This window comes from Xiphophorus couchianus, chromosome 10, assembly GCF_001444195.1.
Source record: "Xiphophorus couchianus chromosome 10, X_couchianus-1.0, whole genome shotgun sequence".
Taxonomy (NCBI): domain Eukaryota; kingdom Metazoa; phylum Chordata; class Actinopteri; order Cyprinodontiformes; family Poeciliidae; genus Xiphophorus; species Xiphophorus couchianus.
Window position 1 is genome coordinate 6,969,183 of NC_040237.1, and position 16,329 is coordinate 6,985,511.

General features: G+C 36.7%; 2 protein-coding genes across 2 annotated transcripts in view; both read left to right on the top strand.

Moving 5' to 3' along the window:
* Positions 1–1,674, top strand: part of chst15 (carbohydrate sulfotransferase 15) — a 41,429-nt gene extending 39,755 nt beyond the window's left edge. The window contains exons 7-8 of the mRNA XM_028030031.1: positions 581–728; positions 1,185–1,674. Coding sequence (XP_027885832.1) covers positions 581–728; positions 1,185–1,384 — 348 coding nt within the window. The 3' untranslated portion in view covers positions 1,385–1,674. The remainder of the gene's footprint in view (positions 1–580; positions 729–1,184) is intronic.
* A 13,123-nt stretch (positions 1,675–14,797) lies between these two features.
* The window catches only part of cpxm2 (carboxypeptidase X (M14 family), member 2), a 37,788-nt gene continuing 36,256 nt past the window's right edge, over positions 14,798–16,329 (top strand). The window contains exon 1 of the mRNA XM_028029683.1: positions 14,798–15,261. Within this exon, the coding sequence (XP_027885484.1) occupies positions 14,982–15,261 (280 nt within the window). The 5' untranslated portion in view covers positions 14,798–14,981. The remainder of the gene's footprint in view (positions 15,262–16,329) is intronic.

Below are 16,329 nucleotides of genomic sequence, written 5' to 3' on the forward strand. Positions count from 1 at the left end.
AAAAAACATTAGAGTATTATATCTTGAATCAATGGTAAAAAATTATCCAACACTTTACCTAAAAGCTGTGAATAAAATTATTAGGAGTTGTAGATACTGTATGTTCCATAATAAATAATTTTATTCATCGAATCACTAAAATCTACTTTAAATTGCTTAGTAAGTTAAAAAAACACAGGAACAAAATTATCCTAAAATAATTTTTAAAGGACTATATCATTATGTGAGAACAAACATTCAAAATATCATTATTTTTAAAAAATATTCTAACATTTATTAGTTACTACTGATCAAGCAATAATAATAACAGGCAACCTGTGGGAGTGGATTTTTGAGTTTTTTGCCAATGTTTTGTTTCTGTTTGTAAAATTACAACCCATATAAAACATTATTTCTCACAACTCCCCAAAATAAATATGTGCACTTACTCCCATGATCATACACTGGATTCACATGGAGGAGCAAAGAAAGCTTTGAAAATATTTTTATGTTCCTGTTTCTATGTTCCTCTTCAAAGAAAGCAATATCTTAAACAGAACTAGATGATCTAAGGTTGCTTCTCTTGTTTTGTTCCCAACAGGTGAGACTGCAAGTTGGCCTTTACGTTGTATACCTAATTGACTGGCTGACTGTCTTCAGCAGACAACAGATTCTGGTCCTGAGACTGGAAGACCATGCCTTCGACAGGAAAGACACAATGCATAAAGTCTTTGATTTTCTTAATCTTGGTAAGTAGGACTTAATGATTTTGGACAGTCTTCTTAAAATTTATGTTCACAGGCACTCACTGTCCGGAAGTACTTACTGCCTTGCAAAAAAAGGAAAAAGAAAAAAAGGGGTAAAACCATCATGGGAGAGACATACCCTCAAAAACTGGTAGTTATAGTGAAAGGTGGTATTGACTTATTTGGTTAATAATTTAAAACAATGTTTCCTTTTTTGCCTAATTGAAATTTTTTATGAGTTATTCTGTGTTTGTCTATTATATTAAATTCAAATGAAATATTGGGTTGTAACCTTACAAAATGGTACCAACATTAAAAGGTTTTAATACTTTTGCAAGGAGCATTGTGTGTTCAATTAGATTTTTTCTATGAGAGATCATTTCTTACTGTCAAGTGTCATTCCTTTATTACTGGGTGCAGGAAGAAGTGAAGTGACAGAGTTATTTGTGTGTTTTACAGGGCCACTGTCAAAAGAAATAGAATCACAAATCACAAAAAGTCCAGCATCAAACACCAGGAGACCAGCTGACAAGAACCTGGGACCCATGCTGCCTATAACTAAAGAAATTCTGCAGGACTTCTACAAACCATTTAATGAGAAACTGGCAAAAGTGCTGCAAAAAGAGTCCTTCCGCTGGGAAAATAATTCCGAACTCTGAACGAACTTCTTTCAACAAGAAGGAAGAATGCAGAACCCCATTTTTGGCTTTATCTCTTTTAAGTGCCCATAGAAAAATCAAAGTATTTTAATGTAAATTATTTTTAAGTTATAAGAGCAGAGATGAATCAAAGATAGAAAATAACAGCACAAGCAACTGTGGCGTTTTTGTGTGATTGTGTGCGAGAGAGGAAGAATGATAGACTGTAAGTGATGCTGGGAGATCTTTGCTTCTGTGTTTTATGTCCAGACATATAAAATTAAATTGTGAATTTCAAGTATGGAACATAAGGTCTCATCTTTTTTGTCTTTATTGGTTTGATCAATACAAACAACATTAAGACACAACTAAAAATCTATACAAGTCTCAGTTTGGTATTCCTGTCTTTGTTTTGTGTGAACACTGATGAGAACAGCCAAGCACAGCTGATTACTAAGACAACAGCACCCTCTTCTGTAACCTACATGCCACTACAATAAAAGAACAGCTCAGAGTCTGAGACTTCTAATAAATACTTATATTCACTCTCTATTTCGACTTATCTAAGCCAGAGTGCATCTTGGAGAGGTTGCTAGCCCTTGACATACCTAAGGGCAATTTAAACAAAATAAAACATATATTCAACATTTTGATTGTTCGGTTTAAGTACACTAGCTACCACAGCAAACCTGCTGAATCAAGAATCTTAACTTAAAAAAACTTAAACAGAACTCATCTGAAAACACAAGTTTCTGTTTCTTAAACAGAAACTAAAAATCAAGAAAAGTGTAACATCATGCTGTGCTGTGGCTATATACACTATAAACTTGCCAGTTGATGGTTTAAGTTATTTCAGAAAACTGGTTGACCATTGGTTGATTTAATGCTTCAGACATTTACGGTACTTACAATGGATTCTCCTGGGAGCGATTTACCAAATCAGGACAGATTTAGAAAAATGTCCAATGGAAACGTTTAGAAACATATTTTGACAACTTGTTCAACCATTTTTCACATAAAGACTTGTGAGACAAACTTGTGCTTAAATGTTGTGGAGGTTCAGACTATTCAAGAGATTGATGTAACACATTTTGATCAACATGAAAAAAGCAAATGAAAATGTAGAAAACAGTGTTTTCATGCACAAAAGCATTTGCAACTTGTTTAAAGACCTGATAAAGGGGCATGGCGGTGGCGCAGGGACAAAGTGCAACCTATAGCTGTAGGACTGAGTCCATGTTGCAGTTGTCGCGGGTTCGAGTCCCAGCCCAATGTTCTTTGCCACATGTCTTCCCCCACTCTCATTACTCACTTTTATGTCTGACAAATGCTAAAGGCACTAGAGCCAACAAAATCTTTTAAAAATATATTAAACAGTTCTATTAATGTATATACGTGACAAGGTGACTGACATATCTGCACACCAAATTACATCTGCGCAAGAGCGGTTAACACTATTGCCAGTGGCAACACTAGTGGCTATATTGCTATATTTCGTGTCTATTCAGATGTTAAACATAGCGTCTGAAAGTCAAACTTTTTGTCAGATTAGCTGTCATAAAAACTGTAATAGGTGCAGGGCTAGATTCAAATTATGAATTAAATTCCAGTTTTTAAAACTCAAAGTTGTTTGTTGCATAATCAATCTATAGTTCAAATAATCATAAAAGAACAAAAAATAACATAAAACTCCTCCCTATGAAGAAGAGTGGAACTGGCCGGTTCAATTCCCCCTCTGTCCATCCTTATCATTTGTGTCTTTAGCCAAGACACTTCTTGCCTGCTGGTGGTGGTCAGCAGGCAAGAAGCTGACCACTTATGGCAAGATTATGGCAATCTCAATTTGACATAAAAGGCCATTATAAATAAAATGTATTATTATTGTGATTACATATAAATATTTAGCATGACTTCAACATGAATATGTATTATACTCTAAATTAAAAACATTAAATAGTACTTGAAGTATGACTCTATCCACCAGAGGGCAGACATTTCCTTTAAGAAACTAAAAACATATCCAAAATACCTCATTTTTAATCCCTTGAAAGAAAGTCAGATGTCAGTAATCTGTTCGTTTGGCACTTTTCAGATTCTCCCTGTTTCAACTGTAAAAAATTAACTTGAAGCTTTTGAACGTCATGAGATCAGTTTAATGTCCATGCTGCAATAAAACAGGTAATGCAGTACTCCTGTTGAATAGTTATACATCCCAGGGAGATATTCTTTCTCTCTTAAATCAAAGCCATCTGAGGAGAAAAGAACTGATTGAATGACATTTGAATATTTTACTTTTCAAAGATCTGGTTCATAGGTTCAGTGCCAATGAATGCCTCCAACCAACTTTAATTTCCTTGGAATTTACCATTATTAGTAAAACTTTCTGCAGTTTGGTCTGTGCTGTATCAGTCTACAGTGACTGATGGGGACCTGGATGATTACAATCCAAAGAAAATGTTGGAGAGCTCCTTTCAAATGCACATTTAGTTTTACATCTGGCTTTTCCAATGCTTTTTATAACTTCTGTGCTGAATTTTGGACACAGCACAATAAAAATATAACATGTTACCATAGAAAATGATTGTCTTTTCAGATTCTGAATGTTCTCTCAATCAACCATCTCATGTGGAACTAATTTATTATGGTAACAAATACTTAATATTTGGCCTTACCTCCACAAAAGGATAACTAAAATTCAGTCCAACACAGGCCAAGTGGAAAAGAAGAGCAAAGGAGTTCAGTATGCACAACTGTGACAGCAGATAACCATTAACACAACTAGTTAAGGCAAACACCGGAAATCATTTAAATGTAGCAACAATAGTGTTTTATAGCTAGGAAAAGATCAGCAAAAAAATACATTGAATATCATCTTAGCTAATCCTTTCTGGGGGCAAATTTAATTTTATCTCTGCCCCACTGCATAAGCAATGGGGCATCTGATAACGTATGCATTTCAAAAGACAATTATACATTATGGGCTCATTGCATTTTTTAAATTCTCTCAAAGTTACCTTATTTTTACCACTTGTCCACAAAATCCAGATTTGTGAGTGCATGACTGCATGGTGTTAAAAAGGCATATAGTCTTTTAGCTAAAAAATCTAACATTCCTTTTAGTGCACCTAAGCACGTGTTCTCAGGGTTCACTACACAGCTTAGAGCAAGATTATGGAAAATACATTCCCACTCCATAAAGACCAGATTTCATGAAAATGTGATTAGTAGTTGTCTGTAACTCATGGACCTCTTGATTGCTTGACCAATTAATGCACTGCTTGCTCGACATGTCACTTTAGGTAAATTAGGCCATGTTCATATCTTATTTGTTCATTTGTAAGGTACAGTTATGAGAGTATTAGGGCCAAAAACATAAAATTACAAGATAAAATTTATAATATTATCAGAATAAATGTGTACAATAATAAAATCATAATATTACGAGAACAGTCATAGTATTACGAGAATAAAAAGACTTTGCTCTCATAATTTTATTTTTAACATTTTCTTAGCACAGTCCTAATATTCTGCCATACACAATAAATATTGTTCATTCAGTTAATCCACATACAAAGTCATAACTTCCAGGTCGAGAGTCTTGGTGCTACTGGCAGCATGAAATGGGATTTAGGCTTTGCCTTTAAACTGGATTTACTGACAAAATGGAAAAAAGAAGCCTTTACTGTATGCTTCCAGTTCCATTATCCTTTAGGTTCCGTTGACTTGAAAACGAAGTAATCTAGATGCCAAAGGCATGACGATGGATCCCCTGACCCTCCAACACGGAGGCAGGCCATTTCAGGTCATATTTGTGGGATTTATAACAGGATGTTGGATATTACTGGAGAAAAAAATGTTTCAAGGGCCATTTCATATCAGCTGGGACAAACATCCAAACAACTCTTTAAGCTGAGGCGGCTCCATATTCCTTTCCCTCCATCACCTCTGCCCTCATCATTTAGTACTCTGTCTAATTAGAAATTTTCATAATGTTGTTCTGATGATTCATGTCCCACATATTTTTGCTTTTTAGTACTTAAAAAAACTGTTACGGTCACCTTAAAGTGAAAACTGAAAGAAAACAAAACACTTATACCAACATAAACAAGAAAAAAGGAGAAAGTCCTGATTTGACTCCCATCTTTACCCAGTTCTGTTTATGGAGAATGTCTTGCAATAAAAAGAAAAGTTCTGAATAAACAAGGTCGTGCATCCATCATGCTCACTGCATGCTCTGATGGTCTGCCAGTTGTATTTAAAAAGGCTCAGTGACGCCCAGTAATGATCACTGATGATGGAGACGACGAGGAATCCAAGAATGAAAAAGACAACAAAAAAATAAATAAATAAAAATCTCTCTGCTTGCATGATTTTGCAGTAATAAAAAAAAACATCATGTAAGCAATTGCATTATATTCTTTTCTTGAATGGCAGAATAAGCTGCAGATATAAAGCAGAAGAGCCAGGCATGTCCTTTTCTGTTCTTTTCCCAAATATTTGTTGGAGAGGCTGGGGCCTAAACATCTGTTTGTGATATACAGTGCTGTGCTGTTTTATCTGTTTTGGACACGTGCAGTAGGAACAGAAATGGTCTCTGGCAGAGGCTAAGATTTCTTGTGCGTTTCTTTAAAAGGCTTACAAAGCTATAGTTTACAAAGCTTTATCCTCGTTCAGATGTTTGTTTATTTGTCCTTTTGGGTAATTTAGCTTTTTTTTAGGTGTCTGGAGGTTTCTGAAAATGACTAGTGATCATTATTTAAACCAGATGTCTTTTTTTTCTTTATTTTCTTCTCAGTAGTCTCTTTTGAGTGCTGCTGTGTCTTGGTCTAGCTGAGTTGAATGCACCCAGGGTCATTGCTCCCCCATCAGAGTTGAACCAAGCATTTCAGAACAAGAACAGAATTCTAATGTGGTTACAACTCCGCCTAGGCGGACCTTCTCCTCGAAGCACTTAAATTGACAGATGTCCTTTCAGGAACAAAAAATATTTTGTTTCCCTTTATAATTTAATAAGGTCCTACATCTACAACTGCATTCCTTGAGACAAGAGAAAAGTTTATTTTGATTTTTTTCTTACCTTGCCTAACATTTTGACACTGTGCTCACGGTCGTCTTCAATCAGAATCCTGCTCTCTTTCACTTTTGAATATTGCTGTGTTTTGGTGTTTGCAGCTGGAGCCCCTCCCACCATAATAGATTCACAATTTCTACAATTTGTGTTCAGTCCAAGACCTTGTGAGTGATCTGAAGGACATAATCGGCAGCAGAAGATCAGAAAGCAGGTTCGTCTTGCACTACTGCACTCACTGGCCATTTTGTTGGGTACACCTTGCAAGTGGATCCCCTTTTGCCTGCAGAACCATTTTGATTGCTTCTTGTTGTTTAGATTTACCAAGGTGTCCTAGACAATTTTCAGAGATATTGGTTCTTATTCATAGCATCCCATAGATTTGTCAGCTCCAAATCAATGATGCATATCCTACATCCATGCATGTCCCAAGAGTTTTTTTCCACTTGATTACAGTGAACTGTAATTGTGGTTCAAGAAACCAGCTTGAGATGATACGACCTCTGTGGCATCATGCATTATCCTGCTGAATGTAGCTATCTGAAGAAGGGTACACCACAATCATAAATAAATAGACATGGTCATCAGCTGATTTGCTGATTTAAACATCTGAGTGTTTAAAGAACTGAATGTTGTTCAGAGTGTCTATTTGGGGCAACAAACTGTGCCAGGAAAATCGTCATCCTCCCAACCATTTCACCGCCGTCAACTGTTGATACATTTTTGTCAAAAGAGCTGCCACAGAACAAGACAGAACAGAACCTTGGGACACTTCAGACAGGCCAGTTCATGAACACAGATTCTCTGAGACTTACAGGAAACCATCTGATGGAAAGGTATAACTTAAACCCGTGGTTCGAAAACAGTTTTGAAACTATTACAACTGGCTGTACTTTAGCTGCCGTTAGTACTCAGAAATAATTTAATATATCTTAATTCATATGAAAAATGAATTAAGTAGCACTAAAAGCACAAAGAAATGAGCTGTTCCATCAATTTGACGTTTGATTAAAACAGAAACTACTCAAAAGAGAAGAACAGTGGAAAAAACTTAGAACTCCCACTACCAGCAAAATTATTTTGAAGTTAGAAATAAAAAAATTCATAGTTTTCCAAACCAGACTTTGAAATAAGCTCAAAGAAACATTTCTTTGAAATGTTATTTGCTATTTTTGATTCACAATGCAAAATAAAGAGTGCATTTTGTTATACTGATATTATTTTTTGTTCTAATATCTCATTGTAGATATCAAAAACACTATGATTTCACAGAAAATCAACTGAGCTTTTTCAAATCAAGAAAGAAAAAACAATCATGAAAATTACCTGTCTTCTAATGCCTTAGACAAATGTCCGATCTAGCTCTTCTATTATAAAAACATATGACAAGTGAATATTGATATAACTCTTAAGTCACTACAAACACATAAACAGACTCAGGATTCATATCTCAAAGCTTTCCGTTCGTCATGTGTGGTGGTGTTTTAAATTGACCATTATCGTCTTTCACACAGTTTCCATGGACACGAGAAGTCCACCACTAGTTATAATCTTCCGTGATCATACAGCAATCAAACATGTTCACAGCTCAATTCAGTCAGTTTTTCAAAGTCCATACAACAGTTTGTACTTTTTTAAAAAAATACAAATTATTTGCAGAGATTAAACCTGCAAATACAGATTGTTATATTCTTCCTGGTGTCAATAGCATGAGAAACAGATATTTTTAAAGAGAGAGACTTCAGAGTCCTACAATCATTATGTGTGCTTAGTTTTGGATCACAGAGAAGTGAAGTATGCATTTTGTCTGATTAAGTGGATACAGAATTAAGTTTTAGTTATATACTTCATATTTCTACATGATGTGTAATATTGTCTTGCAAAACGTTATGCATCTGGTTGTAATACGAGAAAATCTGAGACGTTTGCTGCAAGAAAACCTTCGTAAAGCACGGTCGCTTACTTTTGCTTACCTTCCGATGGGATAAGTAATACAGTGTTGCTAAAAAAATAGTCTTTTAAAGGATCCAGTGTGATCCTTACCAGCAATGTATTACTGTACATTAATCTTTTCCCTTCTCAGATTCTTTTAGTCACCCTTGCCTTTTCATCAATTACAAGGTGACAAAGTAGCAGCAGGGAGGCATTTGCAGCTTGCCACAACACTGTCATTGTAAGTACTAGCATCCAATTAATGGGAATACAGCCAGGGATTTCTTCCTAGGAGAGATTATGTGTGGAGGCAGGAGCCGTCACTCTTCTACCTTCGGCGTTCTCTGCTTAGAGAGATGGGTATTGTCAACACAGTCATGCCTTGGGCTGCTCTGCTTCACAGCCTGATAAGGAGCTGGTTGGTCTGACTCTCTGAGACTAGACAAGGTATTTTAATGATGACATTCTGCTTGGTTCAAAGAATATGTTTGTGAAATCCTGCTCTGCTTTTAAAGATGTTGGTCATGTCTTATGTTTCTTTAATATATTCTGTGAAAGCCATATTTCCAGTAATACTGACATGAAAGAAAAGCAGGTTTTCACCAATATTAATGAAAGCATCCACAATTTAAAATATTTTTTGTAAGTAGAACTAGCACAAAGCTGAGAATCACCATAAATCAGACAAAAACAAACATAAAGAATAAATCAGTGATGGTTATTGCATGAATGCTAGTTTCATGCATTTCACAACCTCCAATAGTTTTTCTTCTAGGATTACTCTGTATCCACCTTTCTAGTAACTCAGACCAGTTTGCCTGTCTTTGGTAGAGAAGGGCATTCCGTAGCATAGTATTGCCACCATAATGGCTCACAGATGAGATGGTGTGTTCATGTTTGTAGTTTTTCCACCCGAGTTAATGTATTTCATCTACGCCAAAAAACTTTAACTCTTTAGGATGTCTCATGGATGCTCCTCTGAGTAACTGTCTCTGGCCAGCCTCTGAGTATGTTGTTTTGATAGTTTTGTAGTTCCATATTATTTTAATAATTGAATGATGAACTGAGCAGTGCCAGGAGTAGTATTTTATAACCTAACAAATCACACGGGATTGTTAGAGAAGAGTGATGGAATTTATGGATATAATTTAGGAGCTTATGATTTCCTGTTAATGTGCAGCACGAATTCTAGCTTAAAACAAGTAAAGCAGGACCATGACATAATCCATATCACTTGGTTAAATGACTGGGGACATTCTGTCCTCTAACCTTTTCAGAAAAACCTGCTTTTGATGGTTGCAAAATGTATACTTGTCCAAAACTGAGTTACTCTAATTTCAAGAATGATGCATAACTCAATCTTATTTTATAGTTCCAAAAGAACATTGTTTCCGGATTGACTTACGGTTCCTTAGGTTTCCAAGAGGGGGTATAGTATGTAGTCGTCAGGTTTACCAGTATATCTCTGGTACCAGTTGAAAGCAGCACCCTTTCAAGTTTTGGATGAAGTTTAAGATTATTGTTGGCTTGGGGGACTGTGATCCATCGCGTTAGTTACGCTCCATTGGTCCTACGCTGAAATATTATGTCCTATGATGGACTTCCAAAGCTATTTTCTTTACACTTTGCTTCCAAGTGGAAATAAAATATGTGAAAAGGCATGCAAAGTCTACATAAAAATAAAACTTTACTACTCCTCTGAGAAATATTCATCAAGTTCACTTTACAAACTTGAAAGAAAGCCTGGATCCTTGCAAAAGTTGTGGGTTCATTTTTTCAGGTTCCTTCTGCCACATGTGCCTTTGGGCAAGTTTCTTATTGATCAGTGCATCAGTGTCATTCAAGTGTAAAGAGCTTTTAGTTTAGTTTGTCTACAAAAGTGCTGCAAAATGTCATCTATTTTACCAACAACCCTCTGTTACATGAGAACCCCTTAAACTAATGACTAATTTATTTGTTGGCATATTATCATTATTTATGTGTCACCTGAATCAGGTGTTGCAATACAGTGCCATCCCAGCAGAGAATGGTATAAAATTGCTATTCTATGGTATGAGTAAAATTATTCACAGTGTTAGAGTGATAACACACACATTTTAAGCCAAAATGGATAAATGGATAATCAAATTACTTTGATTTAAAAAAGTAACATGGGTCACATCATGTATAACTCAAAATTAACTTGCAGGTAGCAAAGCAGTATGAACACAGCAGAGAACAGGAAGAAGAAAGAAAAAAGAGGACTATAGATTACATAGGGATGGTGTTTACTAAGGAACAGGTGAGGTTGATTACCTGAACAGCTGTGGGAGCGCACGAACTGCGCTGGGAAATGACAAAACACCTGTGAACAAAAGAAGATGGTAACTAATATGTAAACCAAACATGACTAAACTGATGAGACAACATAAAAACAGGAAAAGGTGTTACAGGTAAAACAGCAAGTAAATAAACAATATAAATCAGATGACCAAATTAAAATAGGAACAGGATAAGTTACAAGGTTAACAGAAACATCTGCTAAACTTAACAGTAGTTTTTAAGCACTCATTGAACAAAATATTTAGCCTTTTTGAAGTCCATGCTTTTTATGAAGTGACCCAAATTTAACAAATTGATGTTAGCTCTGTTAGTAAATAGTGAGGCTATCTGGTTTGCTAGCCTTCGCCTAGCTAAAAATGCATGCCACTTGTAGCTTGCTAACTGAAGTTTTAAAGCAATGTTACCTAAATAGAAGTGATGAGCGGTGCTCTGTCAGTTGTTACACCATATCTTTTTAGTTACTTGATAAGCATAGACATTTGTAAACAGCCATATTTGCCCCTGTAAGCAAAGCATTGTAGCCTTCCGTTAGCCAGCTTACTTATAGAGTGCAACAACAGGTTTGAAAGGGAGTAATGCTGTGTTAAACCGAGTTCCATAGAGAAAACTTTGGTAACTGACATTTTCTGTGGCATCTTAAAAAGAATTTTAATCTGTGTATAACCAATCTGATGAACAATTTCTAAATCCAGGTCTTTTTGAAATCTTTTTTGTGTCTTGACACCAAATAGTTGATGCATAATAAGAACAGCAAGAAAATACTTTCAAGATGTGTTGCTGAATTAAATGTATCACACACAAATTCAAAGTTTAAATACTTTTAAGAAGTAAAAGAGAGGAAAAAAACATTTATCAGTAGATTTCATGGCAGATGAGAAGACAGACTCAAGGCAATAATATTTATAGCAGCCAGGAAAACATGGACTGCAAATGGAAATCCAAGAGGCTGTGCAATCCCCCCCACCCAAATAAAAACAACTGAGGAGGCTTTTATTCAATGAGGCTCAGAGACAAAACATAAATCAAGATGGATGGTAACTTTTAGACCAGAACGTACTAAGCGGACAACTTTCAACTTCTCTATTAATTTTCAGTGGCTCTGTTTGTAAAGTTGTTGACTTGGTTCAAAATCATGGAAAGATGATTTACTTAACTTTAATAAAACCACAGAGACAAAGACAAACAATCATGCACATTTTCTGCCCTACAATTGCACAGCTATACATCAATGGCTTGTGGATTTTTCTGCAAACTTGTATTTGCTGCCATGTGCCACATCATTTAGCATGTCAAATGGCTGAGTTGAAGCTGTGCAGAGAAGAAGGATTTTGTATGTCTCCCAGGCCTCTTCATGCTGTAAAGTCTTATAGTCCTCCTGGCAGCCTTTTTCTCATCCCTCCTTCCGTTCCCTCCCCACGTCAGACAGCTGAGGATGGGTGTAGCCTCAATGTGAAGTGGGCGAATGCTGAGCGCCTGCGTGGCTGGCAAAGCATTGTGCCAGCAGTACACAGAGGCTGGCAGCCTTGAGCTTTCCACCCACTCCTGATCCTGTTCCTCTGTAACTCGACTGCCGACTAAGCCCCCCTTTTTGCTTCTGTTCAGACGCGCTCTCAGTTTCAGGTATAAGTTGGGTTTCCATCCATCTTTCCAGGCCTTTCTGAGCATCTTTTTTTCAGTTATCATCTAAAGTGGTATTCATGCAACCAATTTGCTTAAGGGATTTTCATGTTTGCCTGGCAAAATTTCAAAAGCTTTAAATTAAGATCTTATATGCTTTTGCACAGTATTGTCAAAAAGGCACTAGAATAAGATGAATAACAAACATTGAGTTTAGTAATAAACAAGATTTGTGTCTTTATAATGTTACTAAATAAATAAAAGTCAATGAAATCTTGCTTTGGTCATGTGACAGCTTAAGGCTTACTTTACGGGTTTTATTCCAATGAAAGCAAAGCTTCACCAGCTGCTCTATTTGAGTCAGACTGAGGTAGAGAATAATTAATTGGGAGGTAAAAGCTTCCTGAGCAATACACAATGCTGATGTAATGATCAGTGACACACGAGGCTGAGCGCCATCCCTGTGTAAAAACATGTCTGGCTCCACAGACAGTTTGTTTGGGAAAATTTCAAGTGCTTGTTAATGTGCAAAGTGTTGCTCAGCCCTCAGATGTGTTGACTGAAACAGGCAAAGCACTGCAAAAAGCAGAGCAGCGTGCTCGAAAGCAACAAGTTCTTCATTAGTGTTTTTCAGAAGTTTAGTTGTTGTATTGCAATGGATACCAATCCTGCTACTCCTCACTCTTTTTTTTTACCATGACAGATACTCCTAACTCAGTGATTTTGTGTCCAGCTGTGTCTCTTTCCTAGACAGTCATTGATGGAGCGCTTGCTGCCATTAACTTTCTGTAATTCCTGACCTTTCCTATAAAATGTGCTGAGTGTTCATTGCTTCTATAATAGCGTCTTTATTTAGTGTGAGTGTGTGTGTGTGTGGGGGGGGGGGGGGGGCTGCGAGGGAGGGGTGTATGATGAACTACTATTGTCAACAACTGTGTGTACTCTATATTTATTCTTCTGCAAAGTATCATTGGCTTAGTGCGTCTTAGTTTAACTGTGTCTCTTTCACAGACAGTCATTCATAGACGTATTGCTGGCTTTACTTTGTTTTTCTCTAGCGGGCAACACTGTCTCAGTGCTTAGTTGCTTTTCTCCTCATTGGAGTCCTTGATAGTGATGTTTCTGTTATTAATGTTTTTTTACATTGTCATGACTCTTCCAAATATAGTAACTCAGGCCTCACTTAAGTTGCAAAAATTATAAAACTTCAGACTTAACTTAGATTTGTCCTCCAAATAGTTGAGACTTGACTTGAATTCTTTGTCTGTTGTCATGTTAATCTTAACATGTGTGAAGATTAAAAGGAAGCCTGTATGTATGTGAATGTGTTTATTTGCCAACAGAATTGATGGATTCTGTTGATTCACAATAATCTGTTTATCTGCAGCTTTGTGATAATGTCCAAATGAGTCTTTTTCCAGAGGAATGCTGTATTAAATGACATATATCATTTCAGAATAAAATAAATGCATACTTCATTAAGATCTCTTCTCAAAATTAAGCTAACTGTAACTTTACAAGAGCACTTCTGACTGGAAAATAAAAGCTGTGGTTGTGTTTTTCTCCTGGATGGAGCCGTTGCTGCCATTAAGATTCCATATTCTTCTTGAGTTTCTTTCTCACAGAAAGTCACCCTGCCTCAGTGTTTGGATGTTTAGCTGTGTCTCTCTTTGGTCTCATTTACATTGTGAGCTCTCTGTTTTTCATTTCCATATAAATCAGCCCTGGCTTAGTAGTTCTGTGAGGACCTGTCTCCTTCCTGTTCTCTGCACTCCAGCAGGTCATGGCAGGTTGCCACTAATATGGTTGTGTCATAAGTTTCATCTGATGAAAAGGGAGTGGTTCCTGTCTGTAGTTGCTACTTGCTTGATCATGCTCAAGGATTCCTGCAAAGTGATGAAGTCGGATGGGCTTTGTAAATAAATACATTTTTACATTGTGGCGTAAAAATATAAACTGAAACTGCATCTTAATTTGGAGTGAATTGGATCTGAATAGAACTGTATGTTTGGAATATATTGGACTTAATGAAATTCAGTATAGTTTGATATCAATTTGACCTGTTTTTCTTATAAGATGCCTTGTGGTGAATATGAGCTTTTGAATTGATACTAACCTCAAAGCATGACTTTTGGTCGCTACTGTTTGTTAGAATAAAAACAAAGTGAGGTACTCAAAAGACTGAATTATTTGTCCTGGTGTAAAAAATAAGCTTTTCTTTTTGTTAAAGCAGCTCATGTGCAAAAAAAGCTGGGAGGAGAAGAAGATAGTGCCATGTTTCTGTCCCCATTTCACTTTTACCCAGACTAATACAATTACATTACTAATGTTATGTGTCTACAAGCTGGGTGGGTTTGAAATGGAGAAAAAAAAAAACAATGTTTCTGTGTGAATCACCTGTCTCACTGCCTCCTTCCTGCCTGCTCCCTCATCAGCTGCTGTCTTTGTCTCTCCCTCCCTCACTGTATTTTTCCCAGACTGAGGCGTCCATGGACCCTCTGGCTCCGCTGCCTTCATTACAGACTTGGAGCGCTCTGACAACTTTCTGAACTCTTTGCTTTGGAGGGGAGGGGTAGCGAAAGACGAGCACTTGATGGGACGCAGAACCGGCAGCACCAGGAGGCTCAGCTGGAGACTAGATCTTGACTTTCAAACGGAGATAATCCCCCTCCTCGGGCAATGACAGGGCAACTCCTCAGCCTTCTGACCCCTCTGGCTCTGCTGCTCTTTGTAGGGTTTGCAGACCTCAGCCTTGCCTCTGTTGAAGAGGATGAGGATAACTACATGCAGGAGATGCTCACAAGGGAACGGTACAATCAGGTTAGAATGCCGGAGAAGTCAATTTCCTCGACAGCCAACGCACAAGGAGAACCAAAACAGAAGCCAGCACGGAAAATGCCTAAGGGAGAGATGGGAAATGACAAGAAGACAGATAAAATCCCTGATTCTACAAAACCAGGTAAAAGCACACAACTTCAAATAGTGCTACATGGAAAACTTAGGTTCTGGTGAAACTTTCTCAGCAAACTTCTATGAGACAGTGTTGCCACTAGATGACAGTGGATTACCATTTCATATTCCAAATTCCTGTAAAAAAATCCAATGTTTTCTATTGGTAGTTTAAAAGCAAAAAGAACAAAATAAACAAATGAAAACTTAGATATATTCCTGTGAAATTAACTACAGATAATAAAGTCAGAGTGACATGTGAATTTACATTATCTTTAGAAATCAATGACCTCCTTTATAATCCTGTCACTCTAAATGTGTGTAGGTTCAAGTAATGTTTCTGTTTCCAGCAGGGTCATAAATTATATGCTAGGCAGAAGGTGCTGAAGCAGAAGTAATATTCACACAGCAGAAATGTGCTCCACAAATGTCAGCATAAGAAAAAAAAATAACTGCCAGGTGATTGGCGGACAGTGAGGGGTGTGATGGTATCTGTTGTTTACAAGCATATAGTGTTTGAATGAAGTCATGCTGACCTCATGTAGCAGGCATGTGACTTTACATGTTTCAGCAGGGAAACTGTCTGCAGGTGGGACTGAGGATGAAAGCAAAACTTGCTGCTCCCCTCTTTTTTGACAAAACAATGTTTCCTTTGGTGTTATTACAACAAATAACTATAGTGTTGACATGCTACTCTATTAACTGTCAGCAACATAAAATAACCTCTATATGTGTAAGTTGGCTAATCTCAGAGGTTGTCAATAGTCCACTTGTTGGATTGATGTACCTTTCATCAATTAAAGATGAAGTGTTTTCATTACCTCTAAATTAAAAGCTCTGCATCAAATTAGATTAGACTAACATATTTTTAATGTTCAAACTGTTTTGTAAATATAATTCTAGTCTTTACTACTAGATTCACTTGAACAATGCAATGTCTACTATCTCAAACTAGTGAGTGTTTATTTGATCAGAAAATTAGCTCTTAACCCTTTCATGCATAGTGGTCACTACAGTGGACAGCTATCTAAAAGCCATTTTCTTGTGCTTCCTGTGGATTTTTATGTTATAAATGCAC